The 22,492-nt window shown below is 35.9% G+C and overlaps 1 protein-coding gene across 2 annotated transcripts in view; it reads left to right on the top strand.

Moving 5' to 3' along the window:
* The first annotated feature begins 9,097 nt into the window (after positions 1-9,097).
* LOC149774204 (uncharacterized) overlaps positions 9,098-22,492 on the top strand; it is a 33,850-nt gene continuing 20,455 nt past the window's right edge. The window contains exons 1-4 of one of the 2 annotated variants that reach the window (XM_089945622.1): positions 9,122-9,229; positions 13,419-13,460; positions 15,725-15,867; positions 17,113-17,186. In XM_089945622.1, the coding sequence (XP_089801748.1) occupies positions 15,758-15,867; positions 17,113-17,186 (184 nt within the window). In that variant the 5' untranslated portion in view covers positions 9,122-9,229; positions 13,419-13,460; positions 15,725-15,757. Of the gene's footprint in view, positions 9,230-13,418; positions 13,461-15,724; positions 15,868-17,112; positions 17,187-22,492 lie in introns of both variants that reach the window. The other variant, XM_089945624.1, reaches the window with a different exon arrangement.

Here is a 22,492-nt window from a genome sequence, read left to right as displayed (position 1 = left end):
TTACAATAATTTTATTAATCATTCTCACTTCGATTTAAGGCACTTGTCCTTCTGTGACTCATATCCTCTGCACGTGCAGCATTTAGTCATGTGTCGTTATTAGTAACAATCTGGTGATTGCATCCACTGGGTTATCATAGCTTTCATAATGGTTTCCCTGTAACGACATTTTTATTTTTTTTAAAAAATCAGAAATCGCAAAGCACTAAATATGTCATATGTGGATGGTAATTTAGAGTTTTAACTGCAGGTTTGTTTTATATTTGTTTTTAAGTCTACATTTCAGACTGGCTTGTGTGTGCATGGGCGTTATCCTGGTGCAAAATGAACCCAATTCTCAGTTGCTGTATCCTGAATCGTACATGATTACTTTAGCACAGTATTGTAAATTCCCTATGGTTTTCTCTGTACCACTCGGTTTAAAGTATTCCTCGTGTGTCGAAGAACATAATACACATATACTTTCCATCAGAATTGGAAAGACGTGATTTTTTAGGCGATGGCGAACTTGTATCCTTCTATTGCATTGTCGCTTACTTTCTAGATAAACGTAATACAGGTAAAAACCCTCTATAATGCTATTCTTTATAACACGATTCCACTTATAACGCGATGGCAACATGGCTCCCATTTTTTAATATCAGGTGACGGAAAAGCCGATTATTCGTATCCCTGGCAGATTTTCAATTTTTAATCCCAGCGCTGCGTTTAATGTTCCTTTAACTTCACTGTGCACCGTTTCCACCATGTTGGTATATATTCAATTGCAAAAAATAAGTATATTTGATGTCTGGTGCAACCCAGAGAAGAAAACAAACGATATATGATCAAGAGGTTAATTAAAACTGATGACATCGAAATTTCAATGCACATTTTCTACGGAGAAGTTTTTCGAAAAAATTGCTGAAGCGATCCCTCTTATGTCGGGGTCTTATTCTTTGGACCCCGAGCATCACGTTACAACGGGTTTTTACCTGTATATCCAACTTTCATCATAGATATTAATCTTATTCAATACATGAAAGGTCTACTCTCTATATTATACCAGTATATTGATTCTCTGAAGATTTTTCCCTTAAACCCGCGCAGTCTGGTTACCCAAAGAACAAACCTTGCGCATTGATAATCTCTTGGACAGAGTTTCCTATGTATCTCCATATTGGATATCAAAATCGGCTGCTACCTCGCAGATAGTAACATATCTATCTTTTGTTACACATACTGTTATTACATATTTGGATAGAGATATCCTTGGCCTACCTATTTTTACAACGTTTTTACCATCACGAAGACGTTTCACCATCTACTGATTTCAGTTTTAGAGTACGTTACTTGTTATCCTTGTAAACAAATTTGATAATTTTCCCCCAAACTGCAATCACTCTCTGTCTGAAAACGGACTTACTTGCTATTTCGTCACTGCATCAATGTCTGACGTAAACAGTAATGAAGTGAATAATCTCATGTCATCAGCTTAAATCGGACATCATGTACTAATATTCTAAGTTTATAATTACTAACGGACGACATTGTATGACGTAGGGCTGATGGCTAGGACGATTTTGCATTTTTTTTCTGAAACTTTTCAACAAACCTTTGTGTGTGCCTATATAAACGATTTCAACTGTGATATGAAGTAAGAAAAGTCTAATAAAAAAGCATATATGTTACCGACACGCCTACAGTTGGTTACAATTTGAGTGTAAGAAATTGATATTGGATGGGTACGTGTATTAGGTATAAAAAAAATGACTGCGACAAAATGTTTCACGATCAATTTAACTTCTTTTATCATTATGTATTGGGAAATATTTTGTCTAGAAACTTTCCCACTGGTTTGATAAATAACAATGAGCCATATTTCCAGTAAGTAACCCGAAATGTTCTAAAATGTTGTTTTTAAACCAAATGGGGTTGATCTGGCTGGTGTAGAAAGCACACTATGTCTGAGGTCCAATTTCGCTTTAATTTCGACGAGAATCGGTTTCTATCTTTGTTTAACCTGCTCATAAAGACATACATTTAAATTTGTTCGTACATCAGCGTGTCTTCCGTATAAATATGTCGAAATGTAAAATGCTTTAAAGATATACTCTTTTCAAGATTCCACAAATGTGACATATAACTTTTGAGTGTGTGTGTGTGTGTGTGTGATTTGAATTCTTAACGTAGCTTTAACAATTTTTCAGTCATATCGCTACGATGTCTGCAGTGTGACAGTTTACAGTGATATTTAGCACTGTGGCATCATGCCGCAGACATGTGGCATGATATAACTTTTGAAGCTCCCGGGTAAATTGCAGTAAAGGTAGAACAAAGATGGCGTCATCTCGAGGTCAGTGTATATTATATTTTTTATTATGGCAAGTTATTGTATATGTTACTTGTTTATTTGAAGAAGAGGTGTTTATATTTACAGGGTGGTGTGATAATGTTCTTCACTGTATCAAGCGACCATCTGACATTTATCGTATTTGTAATAAAGTGAGTCACCGAACCAAGACAAAACCTGTTGAAGATTCCTGTTTGCGTAGCAGTTCAAAGGGATTGTGCTCTATAATGCGCAATCGTCATCTTTAGAAGGTGTTGTACCATTATAAACGTGCCAGATGCATGCACATTGTAATCTTTATGACCTGTCTGCTCTTATTATATTTTACATGTATGATTGTGGGCATGGCTACAAATCCTGTACATGCATTAGTCATACAATGCACGAGGTGGACAATCTTATTTATAATTGGTTACAACATGCAACTGCACACAGTATGTTTCATCCAAAATAGTTTTTAGCTGGGAAAATGCAGATTTCACATAATTTGTATACACCTTAAATTACCAATATGTTTAATACCTTTATTTCAGTATCTAATTATTTACAGCAGTAGTCACTACTGGCTGAGGTATAAAAGGGAAAACAAATATAGAAATAATAAACTTCATTAAATTACCACTTGAACTGTATGGATCAACGGCTTATCACATGGAATCAGATCTTGAGGGTTTCAGTTTCGTTTCCTGTTTGAGTCGGTGTCGTGAATCAGACAAAGTACGGGAAGTTGAGTATAGGACGATATCTAAAACGGACGCTGGATCTTGACATAACGAAAGATGATATCGCATCATGGAGCAAGAAACATATATACACATTCTATTCTACATTTCTGTTCGTATCAAGATGTATATAACGTATCGAAAGTGATCTTACGTCTTCACGTTAAAAAACACTTACTGCACGAAATGACAACAAATACATACAGAAACTTATTAAACTAAACTAGAACTGTTTAAACGCTTTTATTAGTGGAACAGAAAACCGTAATGACTATGTGCCAGTAGCGTTCAGTAACTCGAAAGTATAAGTCCGAAAAAGAATCTGCTCATTTACGGTGCACTCGTTCTCAGACTTTAACTTTAGCCCACACAAGTTATGTTACCAATCCCATGTAGTGTCAGTCTGAGTGTCACGATGCTGCACACACACACAATGAGAGAGAGAGAGAGAGAGAGAGAGAGAGACAGAGACAGAGAAAGAAGAGAGAGAGAGAGAGAGAGAGAGGCAGAGAGACAGAAACATAGAGAGGGACACGTACAGAGTCGAAGACAGTTGAGACTAAAGATTTTCCATCTAGAAGAATGAAATTTTGACTGTTTGCATCTGTCACCCAGAGTAGCTCAATGATACAACCAAATGCACGGTTCCTTTTCTCCCATCAATGAATGGCTAGAGAATAATAGTTCTCCGGTTGCCTATACCTCTGAAGATTTACATTATTCGTTCTGTCCGAATGTACTTGTAATAAGTTGTTTGTCATGAGAAAGATTTATTGCAATAAGAAAACTTTTACATCCATTATAATAGTTGAAAAATTGAAGATTGGAAGGTTAAAGAGAAGTCGAACCCCCAACCCCACGTAAAAAAGCACGGTCGATCACATATGCTCATTAGAGAACAATGTCGCAAGAATTATTTGGTTATAACTTTTTGAATCAGAGTAGTATTGAATAAGTAGGCCATTACTTGTATCGATACGCAGTATTCTCGAATGTAAATTATGATTAGTGGCGTACATGCAAAATCCTTTGAAGTATAGTGAACTGGAGAACCGGAATCACATGGTAATTTATACGGAAAAGGAATCCTTGCACATCCTTGCACATGCCTGCATCAAGTAGCTACTGTGAGCACCAGACTTGTGTAAATCAAATCAAGTTTGTATACTTCCAGATTGAATATATATATATATATATATATATATATATATATATATATATATATATATATATATATATATATATATATATAATAAGTACGATTTGTCAGTGATATACAACGTGATGTATACATTGTTTCATTACAAGAAAACGAGGCTTGCCGAGATGCATACATGTTTTCATTAAAAGGACACAAGGCTTGCCGAGGTTCCTTTGAATGAAAAATGTATACATCTCGTGGAGTATTTGCCTTTTGTACGGAGCTAAAACTGATTATGGGCAGCCGTATATTGACGAGTGAATGAAGTCACATCTCTGCCGAGTATGTCCGCTACAAAATTTAGTTCTGTCATTTTGACTATTCACAATCCCCTTTGCATATTGATTAGTTGATTATTTTCTTTTTTTGAGTTTCTATTTTTGTTCACATTAATTAAATCAATATGAGTAACACGAACGATTTATACGTGAAAGGTGGTTTTGATGAAGAAAGCGGAGCACTACAAATGCATAGTTAGATTCTTGAATAGTGAACGCTCGGCAGTTCAAGTACATGATAATTCAATATGCCATGCCATCTTTAGTGGCGCTGGATTGTTCATCCTGCTCCTTGCCTTTTACTAGGTTAGCTTGGATGGCCTGATCAATAACCCGCCAAGATGTACCCAATGCTTTGGTAACTCTCTCCGCTTGTGGTATAATGTTAATTCCTCCACTGCTTACTGCTGGTTGTGCAAAATAGATGATTGATGTGGACCCAATTCCCTATATATTAACAACTAAGAATCTTGGTGAGGTTTTATATATATATATATATATATATATATATATATATATATATATATATATATATCCAATACTTTTGCTTTGTTTTTTTATTTCAATAAAACAAAACATTGCATGAACATCATTGCAATAAAAATAAACAAATTTTACAATGATCCTTTTCTATCCCACTTAAATGTCTGCAGTCAATAGTTTGAGTTACAATTTGCCGGCTTCCTAACGAGTGGGTGTATTTCGAATCCCGTCTTCAGACAATGTTTAAAGCTAGGCACTATAATACTTCAAAACTTTTTAAACTATTGAACAATGATCTAATTAATATAACGTGTATTTTTTTAACTGAATTAAGTGCTTGATTCATAATTGTAATGCATGGGTGTGATTTACACATTATTATTAGGTTTTGATCATATTTGTCTGATTGCCAATGTATTTGAAATCATCGAAGAGTCGAATGTAAGTAATACATGCAATTTAATATGATCAAGGCAATGAACACTTACAATGAGATTTCATATCTTACAAAGATTCAAATTTTATAGACCTTCATATTAAAAACTAGCATCGGTGGATGATTATTTTTTTATGCTCAGCCAAATAATTCGATTATGATATGTGATAAAGAATGCCTTAAAATGCAACTCGAAACAGAAGAAGAAAAAAATACAATCACCCATACAAATAACAATCGACATTTTAAACATCAATTTTGTTTAACGAAGTGTCATTTTCATAAGACCTTGTGGATTAGATGTGTTAAAGGAAAGGCTTATAAGTACAGATTCTTCGTATGAGAGGAAACGAGTCGGCTGGTAAGACTTTGGGATTTGGGACTGGAATAACACATGTAAGTAGCTTTGCATCCATCCACCTCAGTAGTCGACGCTCTAGGGTACAGATTCATCTGAATTCTGATGGATGAATACAACTTTCGGCTTGCGTTTTCTGGTGATACATATACAGAGGTTAGCTAATACACCAGGTCTACGTGGAATGTGCCAGATATTGATACGATTGTTTTCAATGTAAACACCATAAGATCAGAAGGTAGAATTCTTGGTATTCTGATACCCCTTTCCTCCTGATGTAATTTATCACAGTTAAGCTTTCGTACACAATGAGAACGCCCTCCAGAGGGCGGCGTCTGCCATTGTTAAATGTATACAGTATGGCCTTCATATCCATGAGACTGTTGTGCAATACACATAATAGAATGAGCCGCATCCCACTGACTCTCAAAACGAGGGAACAAGTTGAGCACACCAGCATGCCTAGCTGGCATCCTGTGAAGATCATAGTTTCTTGGCGATCTCAACGGATGATCATCTGTAAGTCAGTCGACGTTTTCCAGCTGCTGAAATATGATGTCACATATTCCAAAACCTGAAATGCTTGACAAATAGGGACAAGGTTGGTATGCAACATGGACAAGATAATCATGTATAATGGTCTCTTATAACAGACAGCCCAGGATGATCAGATCCGCTGCCGGATAGAGAAGCCCCAAGAGCTGACGAAATTTCATATCTGAGATAACAATTTGTGAAAGAAGACACATGTTCACAAACGTTTCGAGATCCATATCAAAGTGGGTAAATTGCTGAGATGGAATTATATCAGACCTGTCCTTACTGACATTGAATCCAAAATGTAGCAGAAGTGAAGCAAGGGTTATCATGTCTCGGTCAATAATAAAATTGACCGTATATTTTTGAAGAATGTCATCCTGGTAGTTTGAAGACAGGGGCGTGGATATGACTCTACATTGTGCTATGACTCTGTTGAACATTCTGGTGAAGACCCAAGGCTGGTGTATAGACCGAAAAGAAGTGTGTTGAACTGGTATAGCGTGTCAGTGAAAGCGAAAATCAGATATTGGTTTGACGAATTTTCAATTCAAATAATGAGGTATGCGTCTTAAAAAATCGAAACTGACTGCGATGCATCCGTCCTAAACGGTTTTGAGGAACAGCTTCGATGTCTCTATTTTGAGCCATAGACCCGAAAAAGATGTTTGAGAGAGCTTAGATTTGGAGCAGGGCAAAGTGCATACTTTGCCTTTATCACTAGCGATAGTACTCAGTAAAGTCATGAGGAATTTGTGTTTCAATCAGTCTCTAGCGCTGTTGAGTTGAAGAAGGTTGTTGACCTCTTGCTGCAGAACGTACAGCCAGCTATACATGGATATCTCGTGGAGTATGAAGCAACAGAAGCCGCCGATAATGGGTCAATAGACGCGGAACTTAATTTGAATGATCTCGGAAACGAGTTGCTCGTTCCAGGGATGAGAAAATAGTCTTTCATATTCCGTGCTTTAGTCCCCAACCCGTACGCCTCTCCCACCAGGATGTGTGTAAAGATTAGCTTGATCATAGCGTCATTCCTTGCGAAATGAAGGCTGACAGAGGCCTTTGGAAAGTGTGTTCTTTCCTGCAGAAAGATCCCGTTGGACTGCTCCAACATGTGGCGTGCTTTATGGATGACGTGTCGTTTCTTTAATAAATAATTGCTCTGCTCTGAAATGAAGGCGGAGATAGTGATGGTTGGACCTATACAACGTTTTTCAATTTTGCGGTTTACTTACTAACTTTGAGATCATCATTGAATACGAAATTAGAAGGCAGCGTCTGTGATCTTAGTTTGACCATTCTGATGATCGTTCAGGAAAGAGACTCTATATCTTTAAAGCTGTTAGGAATTTAGCCAGTGTGCTTTGGGGAGTTCTATTAAGGACATACGCTATCTGCGAGACTGGCAGTGACTCACACGTACATAAAGCGATGATTTGCTGTGTTCAGAATGCTGATATGTAGACATACAATAAAATGGTCATTACATAACTATGACAGTTTTTGGATTCCAAGACCCGGAGAGTGTCCGTCTTCGTGTGCACGCTATATAATTCTTATTATGGTTGTACGTAAATGATCGTAACGAGGAGAATACATGTTTTTTATGCTTGGGTCTTAATGATACCTCGCTAGCCAGTGCAATAATCAGCGCTACAATCGGACTATGGAACCTGTATGAATATTGGCTGGTCTTTCTTGGCCAAAACAACAATGGGTGTGGAAATGTTTTACATCGTTGACGACAGCATTAGGGGAGATAAGCAGAATAAAGAAGACAGGAGCTAGGAAACATCTTTGATCGATGATCGGAGGCTGAGTCTTCTCTAGACTTCGTCGCATCTAGTGTTGTGGACTGTCCTTGTGAGCATTAGTCCTTAAACACAGAAGACCAGTATGAGATGGACGCCTGTTGCAATGGATGTGACAAAGATAATTAAGTTGGTTATTAACTTAGTATGGACGATATTTAGCATCAGTTCCTGTAGCTAAAACGAAGTGACTTCGCATGAGATCCACCTAGATGGCCAAATGAATTTGAGCCATTTTCATGATTATCATGTTTATCATGGTGGAATATGCAGTGGGAGGGAGGGGGTTCTTACGGATTGGTTGTGTAAAGTCTGTATAGAGATGATACATTACTTAATAACATATTTACTATTATAATGTTCGCAGCAGGTGCCTAAATAGAAATCTTCAAATACAGGTTGAAATCATAATACTCTAAGTAGAAGTTCACATAGGAATGAAAGTTGATAAAGTCAAAAACAATTTCTCGATGAAAAATCTCAAAGACGAGCGCATGACAAAATTACTCATGGAGGAGATATTAGGACCCATTAGTATATGTAAGACTAGATTACCCCATAGAGCCAGTGCTACATACAGCAAATCCATATCAGAATTTGACTGTAGGCTCCAAACAGAGGCAAACTCCCAATGGTCCTGGTTATACCCACCTTATTTTTATCTCCCAGTTTGCGACATCTGCACGAGTACGAACTTTCATTAAAATGTGTCTACTGTTAGAGTAATTCCAAAGCCATAAACTGTTAAATAAGCATTGAAATCAACATCCACCAAGTAGGGGCTCAGTCCAAGCATAATGTTCATAAATGTGAGATAAGAGAATCCAGGTCTACATACAATTAGTAGCAACTTACGTATTCTTTTGTTAAATCTTGACACAATAATTAGGAATAACGTACTTAAAGCAATTGTATTTCACTTGACCTTGAGCAGTGCTGCTTTATAGAGTGTTTAAATTGTTACGACTTCACTTTACTGCTTAGATGCTGTATCCTGCATATAACTGGATATACATGTACCTGCGTTTTGAGCGAAAATGGAAAAGAGAGCTTATGACATGTTATCAGGTAATTCTTTCAGTGTACAATTATGACACCTTAATTATAATGATAAATACAATCTTTAGTCGAACATTACTTTATCAAAATGTGTACATATTATTTAATTTTATCTCAAATACGTTTTGTTAACAAAATATTCATTTTTATGCAATATCATAAAGTCTCATATGCTGCGTATTGTATGGATTTTAAATCATTACTATAATCGTAGTCTGTGCTTTTCATACTTTTTCTTGTTATATGTCAGTATATTGTGACAGCTGCTGTGAAAAATAGGAACTGACTAAAGTTAATGAAAACATACTGGTAATTCAACCCATTCAAGGATGAATCATAACTATCAGGGTCTTTTCCTTACATTGTATGACTATTACATGAACATGATATGTAGCAATTAAAACAAAACTATAAACATAACGTCAAATATAACGGAAAGTGCAATATGCTCCTGCGTCGGGTTAACTCGTAATGGAAACATACTTCCTAAAGATAAAAAATATCATTAATATGGAATACAAATCCCTTGAGCCCTGATAAGGCATAAAGTTTCGAGCAGATTTGTCCTGGTGTTATGAGGCATATATTTACAAATATGAGGCATATATTTACAAATATGATAAAAGCAAACTAGATTGTTAAATATCAGGAATACAACACCACTTCCAACTACCTTCTCTCCAGTCGACCTTCCTGACATGTTTGCAAAAACTTTCCGTGACAAAGTACAAACCATTAGAGGTAAGCTTGACACCACACTTTCAATGGACTCGTCGTCACCATACAGTTGGGATACAGAATTTGAGCGGCAACCATTAGTAGCATTTGAACCTGTGTCTATGGATTTCGTACGTATAATCGTGATGAAGGGTGTATCAAAGTCATGTAAACTTGATCCAATTACTACATCACTGCTGCTTGAGTGCTCAGATTCAGTATTGCCTTCACTAACTGATGTTATTAATACCTATCTCTCATCTGGGGAATTCCCACCATTTTTCAAAACTGCCATTGTAAAGCCTCTGCTGAAGAAACCAACACTAGACCATAACGATTTAGAGAACTACCGCCCAGTTTATAATCTCCCATTCATTTCATAAACCTTAGAAAAGGTTGTTCTATCCCAGCTTGTATCTCATCTAAATTCAAACAGTCTTTTTATCAATGTACAATCTGCATATCGCCCTTGCCACAGTACTGAAACTACTCTTCTAAAAGTAGTTAATGACATTCTGTCTGCATTGGATAGCGGAAAGATTACAGTCCTCACCCTCCTAGATTTGTCTGCAGCATTTGACACAATAGACCATGATATATTACTTCACCGTCTCCAGCATGTATTTGGCATTGATGATACAGCCTTAATGTGGTTCAAGTCCTACTTGGTCAACAGGACACAAATTGTGTCTGCAAATGGAATACACTCCAGCCCAGTTGATCTATGTTGTGGTGTTCCACAGGGGTGTGTTCTTGGACCTGTTCTCTTCATTCTGTACACTCAATCGCTCTCAAGTGTCATAGATCATCATCCAGTGTCTCAATAATTGTACGCCGATGACACGCAAATATACAAATCTAGCCACCCAACTGAAGTTGATGCTACCATCCAAGGCGTAGAGAGGTGCATTTCTGATGTGAAATCATGGATGACTTGTAACAAGCTGCAGATGAATGATGATAAAACTGAGGCCATTCTGATCACAACACAAAGACTTTCTCATTCACATCCTTTACCTAAAATAATAAATATTAGCAACGCCAACATTAAATTCACACCATCAGTACGAAACCTAGGTGTTACTCTGGACAGTACTCTCACATTGCACCAACATGTCATGAACATATGCAAAGCTGCATATCTTGAGCTGAGACGCATCAGCTCAATTCGCAAATATCTTTCAGTTGATGCCACTAAAACACTTGTGTGTTCATTAGTACTTTCAAGACTGGACTATTGTAACTCAATTCTGTCTGGTTCATCTCAATATCTACTCCAGAAAGTTCACAAAGTTCAAAACACAGCTGCTCGGATCATACTTAAAGTACCACGATCAGAGCATACCTCCCCGCTGCTTTGTACCCTACACTGGCTATCCATTCGATCCAGAATCAAACACACAATTTGTTCTCTGTGCTACATTTCACTGTCGGACTCGAGTCCAACATACCTATCTGACCTCACCTATGTGTAAACACCAGGAAGATACTTACGCTCCTCTTCTGACAATTGTATACTCATTATTCCAAGTATGAAATCATATGGACAGCGTTCTTTTGCACACCAGAGCCCAGCAACGTGGAATTAATTGCCCACTGAACTTAGACACAAAGACACAGTGATCACATTCAAGAGGGCTCTCAAAACTCACTTATTTCGACAGCAAGAACAAACCTTAAGACCTAATAATGTTTCCTATCTGAAATATTCTCAGCACGATTTTTATTTTTTTAATGTTTTTCTAATTTCATGTTGTTTGTTTTTGTAATAATATTATTATGTTTCTTACATTATAGATGTTGTCTAAAGTTGTAAAGCGCTTAGAGCTTCTAAAGATTAGGCGCTATACAAAGTCCTCATTATTGTTATTATTATTATCTAACAGTCGTGCCTGAAATGTAACTCTTTCATGGTACTCGAAAAGGTCAACAAAACATTCTTTTGTCACGTCACCAAATCAGCTTGTATTGTTTAAAATGTGAAACAGACGCACTTTGCCATTGTGCTGGACTTTTAATGTGATTTTCTTAATATTAGTCTCAAGATTATGATTACATGTCAAAGTGCATAATTTTATTGCCACTTCTTAACGTAAAATAACATTTATATTGAGATGAAATTCAAACGCTTCTTAACAATATTCCACTTTCAAGGTTATATCCGTGTTACATACATTTTGTATCTCGACTGTAGCTGAGAATACGTCTAGGATACTGAGAAGATCGCATGCATAATATACTGATATATGATGAGTAGAGAGTATTCCTTACCATATTCTATGTCATTTCCTAAAGTCAAGGGCAGAGTATGAACATTTATGGTGACAAATAACTCAGGTGGCATGTTAAATTATGATATAAATAATATGCCATCCTTTTATATCCATCTCAAATTGTGTTCATACATTAACTGTCTATTCTTTCTTAATATTTGCTTGTCCAGCCACAAGGGTTAAGTTTAAAACAAGTCAAGGAGAAAAGTATTTGTGTGATTTATAATTGTATTAATGATAACTTCTGTACTAAAAATACGTTTTGATTAAACTTTTATCTCAATCTAACTTTAATCGCTGCTATATCATACTAGAGTGTGACTTTATTATCCAAAATAATGTAAATATATAATCTTTGTGTATTGACAATTGTAATATTTGAACCTATGAATGACTCATTTTAAGATTTTATATCTGAACTTGAATGCGTTGTATATTCATAACATGATCTTCTTGCAAACAATCAGAGCAAGAATATTTTATTGTTGTAAAGCAGACCAAGGAATGTAAAATAATCTCGGGTATGCCTTTGAAAATAAAATGAACATGAAGAGAAATCTCCGAATCAAGTTTAACCGTTAAATAGCTACTGTGTTTTACCTAAGAATGTAATGTTGTTTTTTCTTAGTTCATCGTTGAATAAACTGCCAGTTGCCAAATCACACAGCAAATAACGCCGGAATGGCTTTATGTAAGCTGCGTGAGTCGGCAACTGACAGTTTATACCACGATACACAAATATTACGACGTTAAACTCTTATAACTGCATTTATTAATAATTGTATTTTATTTTTATTGTTATTTTCTTTTGCATAAGATATTTCGTATCAGTTTTAAAGCCTCTTTAAGCTGATGAATTATTGTTGAGGTGTCTGCTACGTGTCTATTTATATAAGTTATAATCTCAATCTGCAACGTAATAACTTCGTCAATGTCAAACAAAATTATCTACCAATGGCAGGCGATCTAAAGTTTTGATCATTCCACAGCATGTTCTTAATCTTTTATATAAATTGGTATATGTTTTATGGGTAGAAGTTCACTATTCAAAGCCAAGGATGTGCTGTTTTGTTCGACATACAATTGATTCTTGGATTTTATGCTATCATGAGTGCATTGAGATTTGTGAATAGTTATTTTCCAGACACTTGAGTAACCAAAACATTTTTGCGTCTCTAAATCTATTTTTGTGTTGATTAACATTTTAGGTTACCTACAAGGACTACGTACAAATGAAACTAAGACTATTGGTAAGTGGCTATAGTGATTAGGGTCCAAAAGTCAAAGAGTGCAAGACATCAACATTAACATTTGTGATTGGGGTGTAGTAGATCTCCCTCCCACCTCACATCATAAATATCAAGGTTGGCGTCTTACATTGTAGGACTGTGAATCGGATCGTTATAACGTTAGCCTTTCATCCCTCTCCCCCCAATCCCTATACCCATTTACCTTCATTTGTAACGAGCTGCTGTGAAAGTGCTGTATCGCCAATGATCTCGGCAGATTCTTAGTTTCCCAGCTTTTCGTTTTCAAATCTAGCCAAAGACAGAATTATTTGCATTTAGAAAAACAGCAAAGATGTGTTATTTAATTCTGTCAGACAAATTTATTAAATATTCTAAATAAAATAAAAACCTACCGTTTTATTTCGTTTTAAAGGCATGTAGTAAGTATGCTTTCCAGTTCAATGTTTACGTTAGTTACTTTGCACTTGATTATATTTATAAAAGTTGATATAAAGCTGTTCTTCGTACAGTTCATACAGAAATAAACTCAGTTGCATCTGATTACATGATTAATTATGACCAATGTAAATCTTCCTTTCATGTATCCACTGTTGAAACTGCAATTATTGTTAGTTGAACCTGAAATTATGTGAGACATATCATGTCCACTTTGGTCTCTTTTACGTGACAATTTAAACGTCTGCTTCATTAATATTTATGCAAATCACTTCATTTCTTGCAAAAGGGACCACACCTGAATAATGGTCATTTATTTAAATGTTGTGTCGTGTTCAATTTATTTCCTTTTCATATTTTGATGTCTAAAAGTGGACAGTGCATGGGATTTACATTTTTCAAATGTTTTTGTGTGTCATTCCGTGTTCCATGCCCTTATACACTACTTAGCTTATTAACATTATACTTGTAATATGGGTTAAGTTGGGATGAATATATGCTGGGTACCTATTATGGGTCACACTGACTTATATTCAATGGTGTGTAGAGAACCAACACAATGATTACAAATTGCCTCTTTTAAATCATTGTCATCAGCGTTGAAACTTAAAAATGGATGTATGTTGCTTACCAGAATTAGCCTAATTGCAGGGACGTATTGCAATTGCTAGAAGCTGTGTTCATCTTTTTTGTCCTGGCTGTAACTCCGATATATTAAGATATACTTCCGTATAACTTAGACTCTGTGTGAATATTGTCATATTGCACAGAAAGACTGGATCACTGAACTTACTTACTACCATGACGACACCTTACGATATATTATATATGCTTCATATCATCGGTGATAGCATAGCAGCAGATATCATTAATATTCAGCAAATTTAATGAGAAATCATTCACATCTGCCCTCCCGTTTTGAGCCACCAAAATTGTGTCCTAGTTATTGGCAGCCCTTGTTTTAAGAATATATGTCATGTATGACTCGTACTTTAAATTACGTCATCATGAATTTCTCAAAGAAGTACTATATATTAATATGTTTCAATGTTAATTGTCAAATAAATATTAAATAATGTGTCTTTATTTGAGTGTTGGATATATTTAAAAAATATTTAGTCTATTCAATCAGTACTTAATTTCAAAGTACGAGGCATCATTAAATATTCTTAAAAGTTATTTGTCCCTACGTGTGTCACTTACGTTCCCATTCGTTACAACGTACAAGATAAATTTATTTCCATTTTGATGACTGCATTGTATATTTCTCGACTCATAATGTACAGCTTCTTCATAAAAAGGAAGGTTTCATTTCCTTTTTCAAGGCGACCGATATCTCGGGATATTTCATCTCTCATGGAAACCATAGTGGGAGCTCCGGATTTTCGGACTTCAGGACAGTCATGAGAAATCATATAATTCTTTTTTGCAGACATGAACGCGTAATATTTTGAGGAAACAATGTATGTCATGTATCATGCGTGACTGCTTCGTGCATTCTGATCTGTGTGGAATCAAGAAGGAAAGCACCTCATTAAAAGTAAAAATGTACACATACCCAAGTTATGCTGTTGCATGTTTCGTGTAGTTGTTTATGTTTGTATTGTGTTTGTTTTGCCTTATTCCATCGTTCTATACCATCTTTATTCTACGTTATCTCCGTCAGCAGTTAAACGCGTTATGTTTTTATGTTGATGATCTGTTGCGATATTTAAAAGCAGATGACGAATGACATAAGAACCATTCCCAGAAGACATATTGTGTGTTTGTTTATCTGTCCCGAATGCAAATCAAGTTCAGTTTATCCATTATAACACGTTTATTTTCAGGACAAAAGCTGCTGAATTAAATATTATACATTTATGGAGAAGAGAGAAGAAACTGACAACCGTGATGACTACATTTGCTATATGAACAATTCTTGCCGAGGATACTTAACTTTAAGTGACAATATGAGATCACAGACATACATGTATGTAATGTTTTATTTGGAGTATGACATGTCCATTTTACGTTCACCCAAAATAGCTGCATTACTAGTAATAGAAATACTTTGTCAGGTGCTGGTCAACTTAGCAGCACAGTAAAATATTAATCGTTTGAACAAAAATGGGATTTAGTTTAGAAATAGATAAACAGTAAATAGATCAGATATGGCTTTTGTGTCCCATGATCTAAGTTAAATGGACCTTTTATGGTTTAACCTATTTGCAATTGAAGGTACTATATAAAAATATGATATTTCAGCTCTGTTGCCCTTTAGCTTTGGGACAGTACTGAAATTATGACCTGATCCTTTCGGCACGAAATCAAAAACATGCTTCAAATACATGAAGGTCAAGACAGGCTTCTTCTCGTATGTTTTCCCATACACAAATGTTTGCGGCTAAGATATATCTATACTGAAAATGGTAATTACAATGTTAATTTAGATATTAAAATTATAATCTTTATAACATCCTGTTAAGTCTATTAGTTTGCTGTGGGAATCGAATTAGAAGCAGGAATCAAATTGTGGACGATAACATAACATAATTTAAAATGAAATAACCATGATGATTTCGCACATAATGTTTCAAATACTTTTATAAATTGTTTAGTGTTATATGGCAAAATTAAGAAACAAAATATTACAAATATTATTTTGACATGTATTTTTACGACATTCCCAATCACAGTAAATAGAAAAATCTTTGGAATTATATACGTTCATATGTTTGTTAAGTAAATTAACATACCTTCAACCATCAGAGCCATCAGACGTCTCACTACCTTGATTTAAAAACGATTTATATGTCATCTAGTATCTGAATGAACATTATTGGCGACTGTTGTATGGGATTAGTCTTTGTTTGTCAGGGAAATATTTTTTTTTAAAATCTGTTGATCGATGCGACATTTTACGAAATACTTGGCATGGGTAAAAATGGTCTAAACGTTGTCTGTTATTTATTTACATTTTGTAGAAACGGTTACGCAGAAACAAAATGAAACTATATTTGTGTGTGCCTCTTTGTTTAACTTCTGCTTTGCCAGAGCTTGCACAAATTATATTCTTAAATATTAACAATGACACGCATGCATATTTTACAAATGCTACAAACGACATACATATTTATGAAGCTTGTATAATTATATTTTGTTATTCCGAAAAAAATGTTTTAAGATCTTTATGCAACATAAATCTCAGTTTGTCTAATATTATTATATGTTTCAGAACTAAGCTGTGGACTTCAACTTTATATGTTCTTGTATTCCTAACTTCGAAGTTTGGAATCGAATCCGTAGAGGGTAATAATTAAGTTTCGTTCTCTTTTCGTATATATGTTGATCAAATTATGCGACGACATGACAAGAAAATTACTAAGAAGTTTGAAAACTAGGAGAAAAAATGATTGATAGAAAGTGGTGTCTTATCTAATGGAAAGATACCGGAAAAGTAGCGAAATGGATGAACTGTTAAAACTTTTATTTGAAATTCCTTTCTTCAGAAGAAATAGACGTATTAAATATATGCGCTGTAAGCCTTTACTGTGTATTCAGTTAAACGCAGAGTATCTTAACATTTATTCCCATGATGTGAATTTATTATTTATGTTGTCATTAACAATATGTATCCACTTATATTATTTATTGTCCTATATCGAAGCTAGTCTGCTATTGTACTCCCAAAATAGTTGACCGCTCCGCTCCATTGACCTATGTTGTTAGATCGTCTGCCTCGGATGCGGAAGTTAGCGGGTTCCAACCACCGCCGAGTCATACCAAATATTTCAAAAAATGTACTATCAGATGCCTTGCTTGGCGCTTTGCATTAAGAGGTTAGTGTTGAAACTGGTCTGTCTGGTGTCAGGATAATGGAACATAATGTCAATGTATGTGGCATGATGCCCTAGAGCGGGACATCACCATAAACTGCCACATTACAGACATCGTAGCGGTATGAGTAAAAGTGCCACAGCTGTGCTCAAAATCCAGAAAGACACATGACAATTGTTAAACACAAACATTTGATCTGCAGATATTCAATATTCAATCATATGAAATATGACTGAATGTGAGTTAGTTAGCCCATAGTGTGTGACCAATATCCAAGAAACAAACGTTCCTTGTCTTAAGTGCAACTTTGAATTTAATTATAATACACATTTAAATTTTTGTAAAATAACACCAGAAGTATGCAATGCAATCACAACTTTACACCTCTTAAATTCAATAGATTTCGATTATTGACTATCTATACGCGAGTTTGAGAGCAGATATAATGTCTGGAGTGTACATTTTCGGATACAGTGGATGGAGCTTCTTTGTAAGTTATTACTTAGATTAATTTTACAGTTTCATTGTAATCTAATATTCATGCAATCTTCATACTTAAAATTAAGCACTAGAATTGCATTTCCAAAGGGATTTGTGTTGGTTCATTGGTTAGTGTGTTGGACTTAAAACCAGAATGTGGTTTCAAATTTCATTATATCAACCATGGTTGTCTCCCATTGTATGTCCCTATGCATGACAATCTAATCCAACTGTCTAACTTAATAAAAACATTCTGGGTTGTTGTGCCTTTACAACCAAAAAAAAAAAACCACCTTGTTTTAGAAGCTTGAAGTTAAACACAATTAACATGTTTGATCATGGGGAGGAAGAGTTGTTTTAAAAGACATGCGTTCATTGCGTAACTAGAATGTGTGATTATTCATGCACACACTCTAAATCTCATAACATTTCCTGAGAGCATCTTCATTATCTGAGGTTAAGAGATTTGTTTAAAATCTGTTAAAATGAAACAAAAACAATGTCGCAATACAGATAAATTGTATAATCAGGTGTCAGATTACAAATCTGTTTACATTTGCCATTATGATTTCTCTGCACGAAAGACTGGCAAATATAAGTGTCTTTGTAACAATAGATAGATGTCTTAAATATCGCACAATTGCATAGAGCTGTGGATTCCTCAAAGTGACCCTTGCAGACAAATGTCCTTAAACATATGCATCTTTACATTATATTTTCACGGCTAATATGATCATCTGAGGATATTCTTGAGCAAACCTTGCTACAAGGGAAATGAAACTGCAACATGAACAGCACAATCCGTATATACGCAGAAATACCATTGAATCTGAGGTATCATGCTGAAATGCATAACCACTGTCAATGTATGTATGCATATATTTATATATTACAACTAATATAATACTTAGGTGAATTAATCGTAATACATTAAGAAGCATTAAAACAATGAAAAAATAAAAAATAAAAAAATAAACTGAGCATGGATTAAATGTCAAAACATGTCCTACCTCAAACATGTCGTACCTCTTTTACGCTATTTCGAAAAACCTTTGTTTTTACCATCATTCGTTAAACACAAACAAAAATTTGTTATAGAGAGTTTCAGGTTCATCGAGCAATGTTAGATTCAATTCACCAGTGCTAACAAAGATATATGGATCAGTTACAAAGGTTAGAGACTATCCCGTCGCGCTCGCTAGGAATGCCTCCGACAAAGACAACATATTCTTGTTGACTTCCTTGAAGTAGGCTGGAAGCCGATTGCAGCTATTGTAACACCAAACGATACTTTGCGTTGGAATATCCATCAAATGGACTTTGTGTTGACACATTTGTTACGTTCGGTTTTATCTGAACCACTAGGTGCAGCAATCGGATCAATAACAGTTCTTCCTAAAAGTTAAAGGGGTAGAAGCGTAAGCTTGGTGTAGAGGGATCCTAGTTGTTCGGTGTGCATATTGTCGCGGCCGTAAGTGTGTGCGTCATGCACATGCAGGAGGACAGCGTGTTGATTGACATTGGTATTGAAAAAGTGTAAAAGTACCTCTTGGCCATTTCTGTCATTCCAAGTTTTAGTCATTGGATTCAATGCATAGCCAAATAACTCATGAAATCCTTAAACTTTACTTAGTCCACTTGGATGCAGTTGCGTTTAGCTGGTAACTTTGAGGCTTTGGCTGCCTTGATCGGAAATGTATTTCAGAAGAAATTGTCCATCGTATCCCGAGAAATTGTGAGCTACTACCGTTGCATAGATACGGCAACCTCGATAACGTTGAATGTTTTCCTGGCTCCAAGTGTCGTCGATAGGATCTAAGATCCATCTAGCAAAATCAGGAAGAGTGTTGGGTCCTTGAAATATTATCTCGGGTCCTCATGGAATTTAACTACAATGAGGAAATTGAAAAAGAGAAGCTCTTTGATGCACTGCTCGCAAGCCTAATGAGAGACGCACCAATTAGGGAAAATGAGGGGCGGTCTATACATTCGGAATATAAAGATAACATTCCCTTGTGTCTCTTTCTTCTTTTATGTCTTCTTCCTGCCCATAGTTATGTTTCTGGATGTAACATTCATATTCAAAGGTCATGATTTGGCGCCAAATATGGCATCGGTATTTTTCTTGACAACGTGTGCCTTGGTATTGTTGAATAGTTGGCATGCACTTTTCTGCTCTAAACCTGAAGTCTTGCGATGCTGTTCGTACCACGCAGGACTCCCAAAGGCTGGATGGCAGGTTCAGCATTTAATTCGTTCTTTTCCTCTTGGAAAGCATGGTTTAGACTCTAAACATCCCTAACATCTCTCTCTGCAATAAACGTGATGCTCTAGATTGGGAAGTCCCTGGACACATTTCTTTTTGTTGTGTCAGTATGCGAGAAATCCGGTGATTATGGTAATGCCATCGAACTGTTATGCATGATGATAGATGAAAATGTATTTCCTGTCTGGGAAATTGAGCCCTAGAAATTCCAGAGTTCCACAAGGTACTGAGGGTACATTTTAATGGGTGACGTACAGCCAAGACATCTTAAACATTTTGCATTTTAGGAATGCCAAATGCAGTCACTTTTGATAATTCTGCATGCTGTATAAGGAGTTAAGCCTCTCTTCGTTGCTTGGGTCTGTCCGATTGTCGAATGTTGTCAAAGGTTCATTCACTTTCTGCGGTTTCATTCTTGTCTTAAATTCGCCCTACTACGATGGTTCGGGCTAAACATACGTGGTCTTGTAAGTTGTTAATTGGGACGATGATATGTTTCGTGATACGAATGTCGTTCTCCATTATTACTTAGCATGGACCGCTCCTTTTCGAAGGGGAAACGTGATTCATTTAAAATGTGACTTCTTTGTTGATGTTGTGAATATCTTCGTTGGATCGCTGGACGTGTTTGTCGATATCAATTCTGCTGGTGCGTCAAACATGATCCTGGTGGGTGGCTTGAAACTGTCGTGTTGAATGGATAGTCTCAAACGATTCTTTTATTTGTCTTGGCTTTATCGTTTCAATGTCTTTATCAAGGAATCCCACAAATCGGTGATGAAGCAAACTTCTTTCCCGGGTGACATTTAGGACTTGAACTTCGTACAGTTCACCATTTAAGTGTAACAGGTGGTTCTAAGTTTCTGAATTGGAGGTTTTTAAGAGCTTTAGAAGTATGTTCTTTTTTGGGTAGACTATTTTATTCTTGGGGGAGATGTAGATGGCACTGATTCAGGCTAGCTCATGTCGTCTTCATAATACCTAATGTTTTGTTTGAAGCAATATGGTACATCGATGTCTCTAACATTTTTCTCCTTTCTCCCTGAAATGGTGCGATTGTTTCACCTTGATCGCTGATTCAAATACAATTTAACCAACTCCGTTCTCTCTGTCTGTCTGTCTCTATATATAACTATATCTACCCTTCTATCTTTTCTTCTGACAACGACTTGCTGAATTTAACAAGGGTAAGTGTTAGCTAGACAGTTTGGAACACTGGCTGAATTAAGCGTACGACGTTGCTATTCGAACACCATCTATGAATTGACAACCCTGATAACAAAACCTACCATAATTAGACATGTTCCAAAAGAGAAATTCTGCTCTTGCCATCAGGACAGAAGGTATTGCTCTCAGGATGTGAACGTACACCAGAAAACCACACTGCTCCTCAGCGGTGTCTCGTTCTCATTCACTTCTGCTTCGCCCTTGCCCATGATGCCTACAGTCCTGATACAGTGTTTCCAAATTTGATTTTTATAAAGATTGAAAATCCATTTTTAAAAGATCACAAAAGACATGCTTTATGTGCCTTATTACTACACTGCCTGCCTTGAATTTAGAACAAAACAATGCATCACTCATTGTAAGTGACTTCATTGACTAGCCAATATTTTACTAATTTCTATCACTGGATTTACGGTTTTCCGAAAAAGAAATAAACAGGCCTGTTATATTGTCTACGAATAATTTAAGTATAACATACCTTATTCCGCATTCACACTGCAGAGCCCAAAATTCTATTATGGGGAGAAAAAAATGTAACAATGTTTATCACATTTGCTCTCAGTTGATTTAAGACTGCGATATAACAAAAAATTTTGAGGGGGCTGTTTATCTGTCCTTAGTTTAGTGGGACTTTGCAACATTATGAGACAAATATGTCATCTATTAAATTTTAGAGTGGTTATAAAAGCAATGTTATTGCAGTCAGGGAACAATAAACGTGGTATTACCTTTCCATGAAATTGAATAAAAACATTTTGCAATGCATATTTTGGGGCCCCGAGTGGTCGAGTGGTCTAAAGCGCTC

The sequence above is a fragment of the Sinohyriopsis cumingii genome, unplaced genomic scaffold, assembly GCF_028554795.1.
Source record: "Sinohyriopsis cumingii isolate HCF-2022 unplaced genomic scaffold, ASM2855479v2 utg000379l, whole genome shotgun sequence".
Taxonomy (NCBI): domain Eukaryota; kingdom Metazoa; phylum Mollusca; class Bivalvia; order Unionida; family Unionidae; genus Sinohyriopsis; species Sinohyriopsis cumingii.
The sequence above is the reverse complement of the archived record's forward strand: the minus strand, read 5'-3'. Positions and strand labels throughout refer to the sequence as shown.